We start from the raw sequence: 15000 nt of genomic DNA, 5'->3' as shown, positions 1-15000 counted from the left end.
ACCATGATCTCATCCACATATGGCACTTGAGTAATCCCTTTTATAGTTTCATTTCTAATCCTGTCCTGCCATTTAACTCCCAGTTTGAGTTTGTTCTTTTATATATATATATATATATATATATATATATATATTTATATAATACATATTGTTGTCTATTTCTCTATGTATAGAATATGTATGTATGAATGAACACATGTGTATGTACAGTATATACCGAGAAAGAGAGAGAAAAATATACATTTTTTTTTTGCCAGTATTTTCGTGGTTCATAATAACAATTGCTGGTTGAAATATTTAATATGAAAATGTCTCACCACTTGATTTCTGATACCCCTGATTATTATCATTATTATTACTAATATTATTATTGATATACATGTGTATATAAGTGTGTGTGTGTGCATGTGCGTAGGAAAGTTAAACAATGACTTAAATCCAGTTCCATACAGCTCCAGGTATTGTAGGTCAAATAAACCATTAATCTTTATTTTGAAAACTAGAAAGTAGAATAAATGTTCATCGTTCTTTTACTTTGTTTTCAATTGTGTTTGTAGACAGGCCAATACACGATCTTTTAAAACACTGTGTGTGTATATATATTTTTATATATATATATATATATATACACACACAATATATTTGTATGAATATATATATATATATATATATACATACACAGTGTATATATATATATATATATACAGTGTGTGTATATATATATATATATATATATGTATATATATACAGTGTGTATATATATATATGTATATATATACAGTATATATATATATATATATATAGCAAATTGCTTGACCATTTATCTCACTATTTTCCTTTAAATTAAAGTAACTTTTAAAGAAAAAAACATATAGTCAGTGTTTGAACCCAACTTGAATTGTTTGTTATTTTGCTTGGAGAAAGTGCCAGAGTCATCCCAGTTGAAAACATTACTGCGCAGAATTTTCTCATATTTTTCGTTATCCAAAAGTAACGGTTTTATTGAATTACTGTTATATTTCCCATTTTTAAATGGATATTTCTTAAATTTTTTGTATTGGGCAATAGATAAAAACATTAGCAACGATGGGATATTTGACGTAGCCTGACTGAGGCGAGGCAAACTGTAAGTTTCCCTATTTGTTTAGTTCGGAATTTCATGTTAAAGATATAGTAACGTTCTAGAATTTTATATGTTAAAAGAAGGGAATATTCAATTTATATGAGTATTTTTTTATTTTATATTCTTGAAATATAGACAATGGAATCATCCAAAAATTCGGAAATTTAGAGTATTCTGTATTATTGAAACGAAATAATCTGGATTCTGGAAAAGAAATATTTTGGGGTCTATGAAAGAAATATACTGGATTATTGAAAAGAAATATTCTGGATTCTGGAAGAGAAATATTTTGGATTCTATGAAAGAAATATTCTGGATTCTGGAAAAGAAATATTTTGGATTCTGGAAGAGAAATATTTTGGATGATATGAAAGAAATATTCTGGATTATTGAAAAGAAATATTCTGGATTTTGGAAGAGAAATGTTTTGGATGCTATGAAAGAAATATTCTAGATTATTGAAAAGAAATATTTTGGATGCTATGAAAGAAATATTTTGGATGTTATGAAAGAAATATTCTGGATTATTGACAGGAAATATTTTGGATGCTATGAAAGAAATATTCTGGATTCTGGAAAAGAAATATTCTGGACTATTGGAAAGAAATATTCTGGATTCTGGAAAAGAAATATTCTGGATTCTGGAAAAGAAATATTTTGGATTCTGGAAAAGAAATATTTTGGATGATATGAAAGAAATATTCAGGATTATTGAAAAGAAATATTCTGGATTCTGGAAAAGAAATGTTTTGGATGCTATGAAAGAAATATTCTAGATTATTGAAAAGAAATATTTTGGATGCTATGAAAGAAATATTCTGGATTATTGACAAGAAATATTTTGAATGCTATGAAAGAAATATTCTGGATTCTGGAAAAGAAATATTCTGGACTATTGGAAAGAAATATTCTGGATTCTGGAAAAGAAATATTTTGGATTCTATGATAGAAATATCCTCGATTCTGGAAGAGAAATATTTTGGATGATATGAAAGAAATATTCCGGATTATTGAAAAGAAATATTCTGGATTCTGGAAGAGAAATATTTTGGATTCTATGAAAAAAATATTCTGGATTCTGGAAAAGAAATATTTTAGACTCTGGAAGAGAAATATTTTGGATGATATAAAAGAAATATTCTGGATTATTGAAAAGAAATATTCCGGATTTTGGAAGAGAAATGTTTTGGATGATATGAAAGAAATATTTAGGATTATTGAAAAGAAATATTCCGGATTTTGAAGAGAAATGTTTTGGATGATATGAAAGAAATATTTAGGATTATTGAAAAGAAATATTCTGGATTCTGGAAAAGAAATGTTTTGGATGCTATGAAAGAAATATTCTAGATTATTGAAAAAGAAATATTTTGGATGCTATGAAAGAAATATTCTGGATTATTGAAAAGAAATATCCTGGACTCTGGAAAAGAAATATTTTGGATGCTATGAAAGAAATATTCTGGATTATTGAAAAGAAATATTCTAGGTTCTGGAAAAGTTATTCTGGATTATTGAAAAGAAATATTTTGGATGCTATGAAAGAAATATTCTGGATTATTGAAAAGAAATATCCTGGACTCTGGAAAAGAAATATTTTGGATGCTATGAAAGAAATATTCTGGATTATTGAAAAGAAATATTCTGGGTTCTGGAAAAGTTATTCTGATTATTGAAAAGAAATATTTTGGATGCTATGAAAGAAATATTCTGGATTCTGGAAAAGAAATATTCTGAATTATTGGAAAGAAATATTCTGGATTCCTAGCTCCAGCCTTCAATTTAGCATATGTTACATCAAGGGAGGTATTCACAACAGATTTCAAATTGGATTCTTTTTGGAACTCATGTAAAGTGTTATCGTAACGACTAAGGCGAAAGACAGAGGGAAGTTCTCAATTGAAATTGATGGAAATAGGTGGGTCTTTCCTTAAAAGTTTAAAGGCTGCTCATGAATGGCAAAGGTAAGGGACAGTGAGACTGCCCTATCTAGCAGAACAGTGCCCTAGAGACTGACCATACATATATGTCATCAGCGCCCAAGCCCACCTCTTCACCCTAGCTGGGACCAAGGAGGCTATGCAATGGCTACTGATGACTCCCCAGATAGATCTATAGGCTCCCCCAAACCTCCCCAATCCTTAGCTCATAAGGATGGTGAGGTTGCAGCGACCAAAGAAACTAACGAATTTGAGCGGCCCTCGAACCCCTGTCTGGAGATCACCAATCAAGGACGTTACCACATCGGCCACCACAACCGTGCTTAGCATCATTATTGAGTTTTTAAGTTATAGATTGCAAAGAGCAGCTGTTGAGGAGCACCTTAGCGACTATGGAAATGTTGTAATAAACAGTTTAGATTAGAATGAACTAGCAGAATACCAAGGCCTCAAGGGCTCTAACAGGGAAAGTAACCCAGTGAGGAAATGAAATAAACTATATTATTGTTGTTGTTGTTGTTGTTATTATTACTTGCTAAGCTACAACCCTAGTTGGAAAAGTAGGATGCTCTAAGCCCAAGGCTCCAACAGGGAAAATATCCCACTGAGGAAAGGAAACAAGGAAAGATAAAATATTTCAAGAACAGTAACAACATTAAAATAAATATCTCCTTTATAAACTATAAAAACTTTAAAAGTAATGACACATTTTAAGATCAGTAACGGCGTTGAAGTGGACCAGTCATATATTAACTATAAAACGAGACTTAAATCAACCTGTTCTACAGAAAAGAATTTACGAAATGTTTGAACTTCTGAAATTCCACCGAATCAACCGCAAGATTAGGATGACCATTCCACAATCTGGTTACAGCTGGAATAAAACTTCTAGAATACTATAATTTGGAATGGGACGAGGTTGTAGATGATTTAAGGTCTATTATTTAGATTAATTTATTTATTTAGTCCTTTTTAATTCCTATTTATTACCCATTATTGTATGGAAGTGGTGTGATTGATTTTATAGGTTAAAAATATACAAAATCTTATGAGTGTAGTGATAGGGTTGATTAATTTGTAATTTATACAGCGCATAAATTCAATGTAGGGTTTACTCATTCATTTTAAGTTGTTAAAAAATCTACTAGTTTTGTTCAAGTTCCATAGGCTGAATGGTAGACTGTGAAGGGAGATCATTATAACCATATTCAGATTTTGAAATAGAAATATTTTCGTGTGTGTTTGTGTATATATATATATATATATATATGTGCATATATATATATATATATATGTGCATATATATATATATATATATATATAATATATATATATATATATATATTAGAGAGAGAGAGCTTATGCTATAGGTTTACATGTAATTTTCAAAAGATTAGAATTATTAAATTTTTCATTCCCAGTGTTGCCCATTTTGAAGGAAATATCCTGTTGATGAACATGTAAATTACTTTTTGTAATATTAGTAACCAATATACATTCAGTTGAGACTCATTATTATTATTATAATTATTATTATTATTATTATTATTATTATTATGATTATTATTATTATTGTTATTAATATTAGTGTTATTATTATTATTATTATTATTATTATTATTATTATTATTATTATTCCTACTACTACTACTACTACTACTACTAGCTGGGAAAGCTGGATGCCATAAGCCCAAGGTAGTTCATATGAATGGGATATGTTACTTAAAACACTTGATGTCCTTCTTTATTCCACTTTATTGGATGTAATGATTTACTAGGTAAAAATCACCTCCGCGCCTTTTCTCCCAAAATTTCCCAAATGAACATCCTCGCAAAGTTCAATAACATACTGATTTTCTCTTGAAATATCCTGAGAATGCTTCATTCTTAACTTTCTAACTTTGTCGATGGTATATTATTTTAGGTATATACCGCTTTTTACTTTTGGGGAATAAAATGTAAAATGTAGGAATAGGATAATTTTGAGCTGTTTTAATTGTAGCATTTAAATGCATATATACCTCGTGAGAACGACATAACGAGACTGCATTAAAGTATCTTGCAGTTTTCTCCTCGTACATGTGTGACTTATCGTCTTTTGTTTCCCCCTCGGCTTTATTTAGTAATAAAACATGTTTCTCAGAACCCAGGTATTTGGGCAAATCATGATTTTCGTTTTTGGTTAACAAGTGTTTTGTGAAATAACCGAAGGTTTATAAATAATCCATAGAATTAGCTGATATATAAATACATTAAGATCCGTATTTGCTGGTGATCCAATTTTTTTTTCCTTGTTTTGCATCACATTTTTTTTTAAAAACAAGAACTTTTTTTCTATTTGATGATAGGATAGATATTCATCTTTCCACTTCATATTTATCTTTCCACTTCATTCATTTTTCCACTTCATTCAATTTTCCACTTCATTCATCTTTCCATTTCATTCGTCTTTCCACTTCATTCATTTTTCTACTTCCTTCATCTTTTCACTTCATTCGTCTTTCCACTTCATTCGTCTTTCCCCTTCATTCATTTTTCCACTTCATTCATCTTTCCACTTCATTCGTTTTTCCATTTCCTTCATCTTTCCACTTCATTCGTTTTTCCATTTCTTTCATCTTTCCACTTCCTTTGTTTTTCCACTTCATTTGTCTTTCCACTTCATTTATTTTTCCACTTCCTTCATCTTTCCAATTCATTCGTTTTTTCACTTCCTTCATCTTTCCAATGCATTTGTCTTTCCACTTCAATCATTTTTCCACTTCCTTCATCTTTCCACTCACAATTTCCTAATAATTTGATTGCTTTCTTAGCCTGTAAGCATAAGTTTGGAATGCGTCAGTTGTTTGATCCTGGTACACCATTTAACTAGAATATATTCTTTTATGAAAATACTTACGATGTATTTTATTTGCAAGAATACTTACCTAAAAAAAACGATTAACACATTTTATTCAATTGTGATGACCTGGTTTTTTAGTCATTATATATCTTCACTGGTTCTGTAAAGTAACCAGTAAACAGCCGAATTTACCACTTACAAGTAGCCCACTTTAGTCCATTTCTTTTAGCGAGGCATATTTGCACCGACTCGCAGCGGTGCCCTTTTAGCTCGGAAAAGTTTCCTGATCGCTGACTGGTTGGACAAGATAATTCTAACCAATCAGCGATCAGGAAACGTTTCCGAGCTAAAAGGGCACCGTTGCGAGTCGGTGCAAATCTGCCTCGCTAAAAGAAATGGACTATAGTGTTGCATCATCGTAGCCGAAATGTTGCAAAGAGCGCGGGTCTATTTATAGCTGGAGTGACTCTCCTTGGTCACTTCATTTCGTTGCTTACGTTCTTTGTCAGTCTTTCAGTAAGACGTCTACAGTTGTAAGAATTTGGCGACAAGGTTTGTCAAAACTTTGATGACATATTTTGTCAAAACTTTGATAACATATTTTGTCAAAATTTGGTGACAGGGTTTGTCAAATTAGGCTTTTCTAAATTTTGTTGATAGGTTTTGTCAAAACTTTGGCGATATAATTTGTCAAAATTTGGGGATAGGTTTTGTCAAAACTTTGATGACAATTTATCAAAATTTTGGCGACAAGGTTTGTCAAAACTTTGATGACAATTTGTCAAAATTTTGGTGACAGGATTTATCAAAGTTTTTATGATACAATTTATCAAAATTTTTGGTGACAGGATTTGTCATGAAGATCTATGTATTGATGTTTTTTTTTTCTTAAAAATTCATTACATATGTAAATATGCTTTTACACGTATGTGCCACGGCATTGTATATAGAGCTCTCTTGCTTGAGGGTACACTCGGGCACACTTCTATCTAATTTCTCCTCATATTTTGTTAAAGTTTTTATAGTTTATATAGAAAATATCTATTTTAATATTAGTCTTAAAATATTTATTTTTTCCTTGATTCCTTTCCTCACTGGGCTATTTTCCCTGTTGGAGCCCCTGGGCTTATAGCCTTCTGCTTTTCCAACTAGGGTTGTAACTTAGCAATTAATATTAATAATATGGAATCATTTTAAAGCTGGTGATTGTGCTCCCTGTGCGTAATCTTATAGCCAACAAGAGCAATCACATTTTCCAGATCTCCGCCAATGAATATTGCCAACACTTAACTAAAGTCTACGGACATATCCTCCCACTTTTCTTATTCTGACTGTGCAGTAGATGGTAAAAAGTGCAATGGTGATCCAGAATCCTGATTCCGTATCACCTCCAAAATCTCATAGCTTCTTCCGATGTACAATATCCATTGTTGAAATTTGGGGAAAATCCAGTGTGTCAATTTTTTTTTACGTAATCTTTGAAATTGTGAAAAAGGCTAATCCAAATTCGGTACCGGATCATCTCCAAAAGTCGATGAAGTCCTCCATGGCTGGAAATCTATCTCTGGTGAAAATCTCGTAAGACTCTGTCACTGTGTTTTAATTTTATCTATAAAATGGCATGAAATGCAAATCCGTATCTAGAATCTTTATCATCTCCAAAATTTAATGGGGTCGTCCATAATCTAAGGTCTATCTTTGGTGAAAATTTCATCAAAATCCGTCAAGTAGTTTTGACGTAATCCTATCCACAGACACGCACACAGACAGGCAAATAGATAAATAAACCGAATCTATTTTATAACCACCTTGGCGGAGTTAATAAAGAAAGATATCTATTATAGGTAACATGAATTTTAGAGTTATCAAGGTAAAATAAAATTGTCTTTCGCCTGCAACAGCATGTTAATGATTATGTTCTTTTTCCAGGAGCTAGTTACACCTCTTGTGTAATCACTGCATTCTCTTTCCAGATTCCCCCAAGCACACCAGCCGAGGAGTACGTGGCCTGAGGGGTGGAGCAGGCTCCCCCAGGAAGTCCCGAAGACGAATTCAGCAGCGGCCGCAGGAGGTGGTGGTCGTAAGGGAAGCTTCCTCCAACTCCACAGGTGTCGACCCGGAACTTGCTCGTCTGCAGGTAGGACTTCGGAAGAGTAGATGTGTGCTGCCATTCAGTGGTCAGCTCTCTCTCTCTCTCTCTCTCTCTCTCTCTCTCTCTCTCTCTCTCGTAAACAAATTTATATCAACTAGTAATATCCATTTTTATGTTGACGTTCTACCATCATCTTTCAATCGAATTTAATTTTAAGAGGAATAAATAAGTGAAATGTTAATTTAAGACAAATGCTATAACCAAAACTTCAATCATAATAAAAGTACTTTATTAGAAATAGTCTTTTCTGTTAATGTTCGTCTTCGGAATACCGTATTTCATACCAAGTTTAATAAAAGAAAAAAAAAAGAAAAAAATGTCTCAATATTTTCCAGTTAATTTGCAACGAGGAACCTGATTTAGTACTCTGTTATCAATTCCAGACTTCATAATCATGTGATTAAATGCTAATTATTATTATTATTATTATTATTGCCTGCTAAGCTACAACCCTAGTTGGAAAAGCAGGTTGCTATAAGCCCTAGGACTACAACGGAAAATAGCCCATTGAGGAAGGGAAATAAGGAAACTACCAGAGAAGTAATGAACAATCAAAATAAGAATATTTTAAGAACAGTATTAACATTGAAATAATTTTTTATATATCTATATAAACTTTAAAGAAAAACAAGAGGAAGAGAAATAAGATAAAACAGTGTGCCCAAGTGTACCATCAAGCGTTAGAACTCTAACCCAAAACAGTGAAAGACCATGGTAGAGAGGCTATGGCTCTACCCAAGACTAGAGAACAGTGGTTTGATTTTGGAGTGTCCTTCTCCAAGAAGAATTGCTTATCATAGCTAAAGAGTCTTTTCTACCCTTATCAAGAGGAAAGTAGCCACTGAACGTGTTTAGTTATTAGAGGGACTCATTCTCTCTGGGTTTTGGTTGGTATCTATGACGTTATCACCTGTGAATAGAAAGTTAGAATTAGATGCCTCAGTATAGCAAGAGAGTAGTTTGATCATTCTTTGACGTGCGAAGGAATGTATTTTACGGAGGGAAAGCAGGAAACGAGAAATCTTAGATTTATCGAGTTTTCACTTTTGATTGTTTATTATTATTATTATTATTATTATTATTATTATTATTATTATTATTATTATTATTATTAGTTCACCAAACTTCCAACTGGGCTACACGAGGCACTTGCAGAGTTGGAAGACCCAGGCTTACATAGCTGAGGACTGTGAAGCGTGAAGTAGATGATGATGAATGGCGAAATGTTGATTTAAAAGCTCAAGACAGAGACGACTGGCGAAATCTAACCGAGGCCCTTTGCGTCAATAGGCGTAGGAGGATATGATGATGATGATTATCATTAATACTTGCAAAGCTACAACCCTAGTTGGAAAAGCAGGATGCTATAAGGCGAAGGGCTCCAACTGGGAATATTTCCCAGCGAGGAAAGGAAATAAGAAAAAAAATATAAGAGAAGTTTAAGAAAAACAATAACATTGAAATAAATCTTTCATATATAAACTATAAAAACTTTAAGATAAAAAGAGAATAAAAACTTCAAAATAACAAGGGGAAGAGAAACAAGATAGAATAGTTAGCCCGAGTGTACCCACAAGCAAGAGATATTTTTAATATGAGTGTATTTTTAATTGACAGTTTATGGAAGGACATATGCCGAACCTATGTTGAAGTGTTAATGGAAACAAATGTGAACAATTTTGAAAAAAAGTGGTAAAGATTGGTGCGCTCTCTCTCTTTCTCTCTCTCTCTCTCTCTCTCTCTCTCTCTCTCTCTCTCTCTCTTCTTATTATGGTACTCGTAGATTGAGTAATTACAATATAATGTAATGAAATTATATACTGTTTAAAACTATTTTTTTCACTTTGTAAATTTTAATTAAGTTAATATGTAAAACTTTAGCTTTTAGAACTAACAGCATTAAAATTTAGTCTTTAGGATTCCTTATGGTAGAATATAGTAATTATTTTAATTAAATTTAGAATTGTATCAGTATTTGAGAAAGTACTTTAGCATTTAGCACTTAATTCATCTTGTGATTTTGTAAGCACGAATGTTAGTGTCACTGAATTTTGTTGTTAAATATATTTTTAGTATTTGAGTAAGTTGAAAACGTTGAGACGAGGTCATCTGTTACTCAGAATAGAAGAGTTTATTTTTATCTTTCATCCCTTTTATATGAAAGAATGAAATGTAAGTTATTGAGTTATTTAGATTAGAAAATTAGTAGATAAAATGATAACAGAACATGAGAGAAAAGAGGCTCTCTTCAATCCACTGTCCTTTAAAAGGAGAGAAAACTTTGTTTCTTTTTATTGAAGAAAATGGTGATTGAATTTCCATTGCTTAAAGCAAGCAACCACTTCTACATCTATCAATGATGTACCTTTCCATGCAGTCTTGTATGATTTCCTTTTAGAATAGTACCTTTTTGTTCAAACCATTGCATTTCTTGCAGAAAATACACTTCGTATGGTTTGTACCTTATTGACCAACAATATGGTATTCCCGCTTTCATGACATTCAATTTCTGTTTGGATAAGGACACTTATATCCAACCATCTTTTGATAACATAATTTCCTCCCTCAGGATTGTAGGCTACCTATCCATTCTTAAATTCCCCACTTTCTTACATGAAATGTGTTCCCTTGGATAGTGTCCATTCATCCAAGTCTTTGTTCCTTGGCATAGCATCCTCCTATCCAACCATAAATGCCATTAACCATTTGGATAGAATTTTGTTATCCAACCATCCCGAGCATTATTCCTATATGTATTACCTTCTTATCCAACCATAAAGACAATTATCCGCATGAATAGCACTCCCTCCTATCCAACCATAAATATCACTATCCCTTTGGATAGCATTCTATTATCCTACCATATATTTTACTATCCTTTAGGATACACTTTCTTATCTAGCCATCTATGTTACGGTCGGTTTGGATAGCACTTTCCTCTCCAACCATAAATGTCACTATCCTTTTGGCTAGTACTTTTCTCTCAACCATAAGTCACTATCCTTGTGGCTAGCACTTTCCTCTCAACCATGAATGTCACTATCCTTGTGGCTAGTACCTTCCTCTCCAATCATAAAAGTTGCTATCCTTGTGGCTAGTACCTTCCTCTCCAATTATAAAAGTTGCTATCCTTGTGGCTAGTACCTTCCTCTCCAACCAGAAATGCCACTATCCTTTTAGCTAGTACCTCCCTCTCAACCATAAAAGTCTATCCTTTTGGCTAGTATCCTCCTCTCTAACCATAAAATCGCTATCCTTGTAGATAGTACCTTCCTCTCAAACCATAAATGTCATTATGCTTTTGGCTAGTACCTTCCTCTCCAACCATAACTGTCACTACCCTTTTGGCTAGTGCCTTCCTCTCAACCATAAAAGTCACTATCCTCGTGGCTAGTAGCTTCCTCTCCAATCATACGTCACTATCCTTTTGGCTAGTACCTTCCTATTAACCTTAAAAGTCGATATCCTTTTGGCTAGCAGCTTCCTATCCAATCGTAAGTGTCACCAGATTTTAGATAGCCCTCGACTATATATGTTACTATCCCTTGGATACACTTTCTTATCCAACCATCTCTGTCATTATTCTTATGAATAGTCCCTATCCAACAGTGTCACCAATTTTTAGATAGCCCCCTACCATAAAGGTTACTATCCCTTTGGATACACCTTTTTATCCAACCATCTATGACATTATTCATATGAATAGTCGCCTCCTATCCAAGCATAGACGGTCGGGGTAACTTTTGGCTTGCACCGAACTATCCAACCACATTTCCGTTGCTCCTGTCTTAGCTAAATCTCTCCCCTTTCGGATAGTCCATCCCAACGTTCCTACCGATCATGCGAGGCGCCCTAACGGCTCCTTCGGCCAGAGACCCTGAGGTGCTAGAGAGACTGGACTCCGGGGCCATGACCGCCCTCTGCAAGAGGTACCAAACCCACCTGCATACCCTGGCCTACGTCACCTCACACCATCAGGATAACCTGTCGGCGAAGATCAGGGAGGTGAGTGCCTTGTTCGTTCTGGAATTTTTATTGTTTTGGAGGGGACATATTTTTGCTCTTTTATAGCATTTATTATTATGACTTTTATTATTATTATTATTATTATTATTATTATTATTATTATTTCAACATTGTAGTACAACCGCAGTAAGAAATATACAAGGTGAAAATGCCTTTCAGATAATACCATTTAAATAGAACGGTATATTATTATTATTATTATTATTATTATTATTATTATTAATGGGTTAATATAGTCTTTCTTAGAATTTATCATTCTTATTTGTAGGACTCTCTCTCTCTCTCTCTCTCTCTCTCTCTCTCTCTCTCTCTCCATTTTGAACCAAATCTCTATATTCCATAATCTTTTCTCCAAATAGCTACCCCCAAACCAAGTATTTTTATATGCCTCACAATGTGTAGCATTTTTATCTTCTTATCTATAGTGTTAACTTCAGACTTAATCAATGAACCGTTATTTTCGAATCCGGAACTTTAGACAATAACTCCTTTGATTTTAATCAGTTGAAACTGATAAGCTTTAAGAAAAATTCAGTACATGTTATGATCATACCATTACGTCTTGAAGAGTTGCTAACTAAGCTTAGTTTTGCCTCCGATAATGAAACTTGCGTTAAAGCGTATAAATCAAAAAGTTGCGTCACTTTTTTATTATTATTATTATTATTATTAGGCAAGTTACAACCATAGTTGGAAAAGCAAGATGCTATAAGCACAAGGGCTCCAACAGGGAAAAATAGCCCAGTGAGGAAAGGAAATAAGGAAATAAATAAATGTTGAGAAAAATTAACTATAAACTATTGTCTATAAATCTGAAACTTAAATCCATCTACTTATCCATTAATGTCTAGAAATCTGAAACTTAAATCCATTTGCTTATCCATTATTATTATTATTATTATTAAATGCTAAGCTACAACCCTAGTTGGAAAAGCAGGATGCTATAAGCCCAGGGGCCCCAACAGGGAAAATAGCCCAGTGAGGAAAGGAAATAAGGAAAAAGGAAAATAGAACATTTTAGGAATAGTAACAATATTAAAATAAATATTTCCTATTTAAACTATAAAAACTTTAACAGAACAAGAGGAAGAGAAACTAGATAGAAAAGTGTGCCCGAGTGTACCCTAAAGCAAGAGAACTCTAACCCAAGGCAGTGTAAGACCATGGTACAGAGGCTATGGCACTACCCAAGAATAGAGAACAATGGTTTGATTTTGGAGTGTCCTTCTCCTAGAAGAGCTGCTTACCATAGCTAAAGAGTCTCTTCTACCCTTACCAAGAGGAAAGTAGCCACTGAACAATTACAGTGCAGTAGTTAACCCCTTGGGTGAAGAAGAATTGTTTGGTAATCTCAGTGTTGTCAGGTGTATGAGGACAGAGGAGAATCTGTAATGTAAAGGATAGGCCAGACTATTCGGTGTCTGTGTAGGCAAAGGGAAAGAACCGTAACCAGAGAGAAGGATCCTATGTAGTACTGTCTGGCCAGTCAAAGATGTAGTACTGTCTGGCCAGTCAAAGGACCCCCTAACTCTAGCGGTAGTATCTCAACGGGCGGCTGGTGCCCAGGCCAACCTACTATCCATTAATGTCTAGAAATCTGAAACTTAAATCCATTTGCTTATCCATTAATGTCTAGAAATCTGGAACTTGTGTCATTATGTTTATTCGTTAATATCTCTAAATCTGAAATATTTCTCAGTTTGTTTATCCAATGATATCTATTTAACTGAAACGCGTCAATCTGTTTATCCGGTAACCTGAATTCTGCGTCAAACTGCTTATCCGTTGATGTCTATAAATCTGAAACGTGTGTCAATGTTTATCCATTAATCTGTAAATCTGAAATTTGCATCAATCTGTTTATCCATTAATCCCTATGAATCCGAAATTTGCGTCAATTGTTTATCTCTCTCTCTCTCTCTCTCTCTCTCTCTCTCTCTCTCTCATTAATCCGCGGATGGACTAGTCTTTGGGATATTCAAAATCCTCGTAACTCTCTTCTTCTTCTTCTTCTTCTTCTTCTTCTTCTTCTTCTTCTTCTTATTATTATTATTATTATTATTATGTTTGCAAGCTAGGCTACAATCCTTGTTTAAAAAAGCAGGATACTATAAGCCCAAGGGCCCCAACAGGAAAAAATAACTCAGTGAGGAAAGAAAAAAAAGAAAATAAATGAGCTACAAGAGAAGTAATGAACAATCAAAATAAGATATTTTAAGATCAGCAACAACATTAAATTGGATCTTTCATATAAAAACTCCCCCCCCCAAAAAAAAAGAAGACTAAGAGAAATGAGATAGAATAGCATGGCTAAAATATACCCTCAAGCTTAATGAACTTTCATCCAATAAACTTGACGAACTCTTACTTTTTTCCATAAAGCTTAATTAACTTTTATCCGTCAAGCTTACTGATTTTTTATCCATCAAGCTTAATGAACTTTTATTCGTCAAGCTTAATGAACATTTATCCATCAAGCGTAATGAACTTTTATCCAACATGCATAATGATCTTTTATTCATTAAGCTTAATGAACTTTTATCCATGAAGATTAATGAACTTCTATTCATCAAGCATAATGAACTTTCATCCAACAAGCGTAATGAACTTTTTATCCATTAAGTGTAATGAAATTTTATGAAACAAGCTTAACAAACTTTTATCAATCAAGCGTAATGAACTTTTATCCATTAAGTGTAATGAAATTTTACGAAACAAGCTTAACAAACTTTTATCAATCAAGCGTAATGAACTTTTATCCATTAAGTGTAATGAAATTTTACGAAACAAGCTTAACAAACTTTTATCAATCAAGCGTAATGAACTTTTATCCATCAAGCTTAACGAACTTTTATCCATCAAGCTTAACTAACTTTTATCCATCAATCTTAATGAACTTTTAACTTTTATCCCTCAA

At 33.1% G+C, this 15000-nt stretch overlaps 1 protein-coding gene across 1 annotated transcript in view; it reads left to right on the top strand.

The window, feature by feature from the left end:
- BORCS5 (BLOC-1 related complex subunit 5) overlaps window positions 1–15000 on the top strand; it is a 256791-nt gene that overhangs the window by 241289 nt on the left and 502 nt on the right. The window contains exons 5-6 of the mRNA XM_068354121.1: window positions 7879–8042; window positions 11874–12062. Of these exons, the coding sequence (XP_068210222.1) occupies window positions 7879–8042; window positions 11874–12062 (353 nt within the window). The remainder of the gene's footprint in view (window positions 1–7878; window positions 8043–11873; window positions 12063–15000) is intronic.

The sequence above is a fragment of the Palaemon carinicauda genome, chromosome 30, assembly GCF_036898095.1.
Source record: "Palaemon carinicauda isolate YSFRI2023 chromosome 30, ASM3689809v2, whole genome shotgun sequence".
Lineage (NCBI taxonomy): Eukaryota > Metazoa > Arthropoda > Malacostraca > Decapoda > Palaemonidae > Palaemon > Palaemon carinicauda.
Note: the sequence above shows the minus strand (reverse complement) of the source record. Positions and strands in the feature narration are given on the sequence as shown.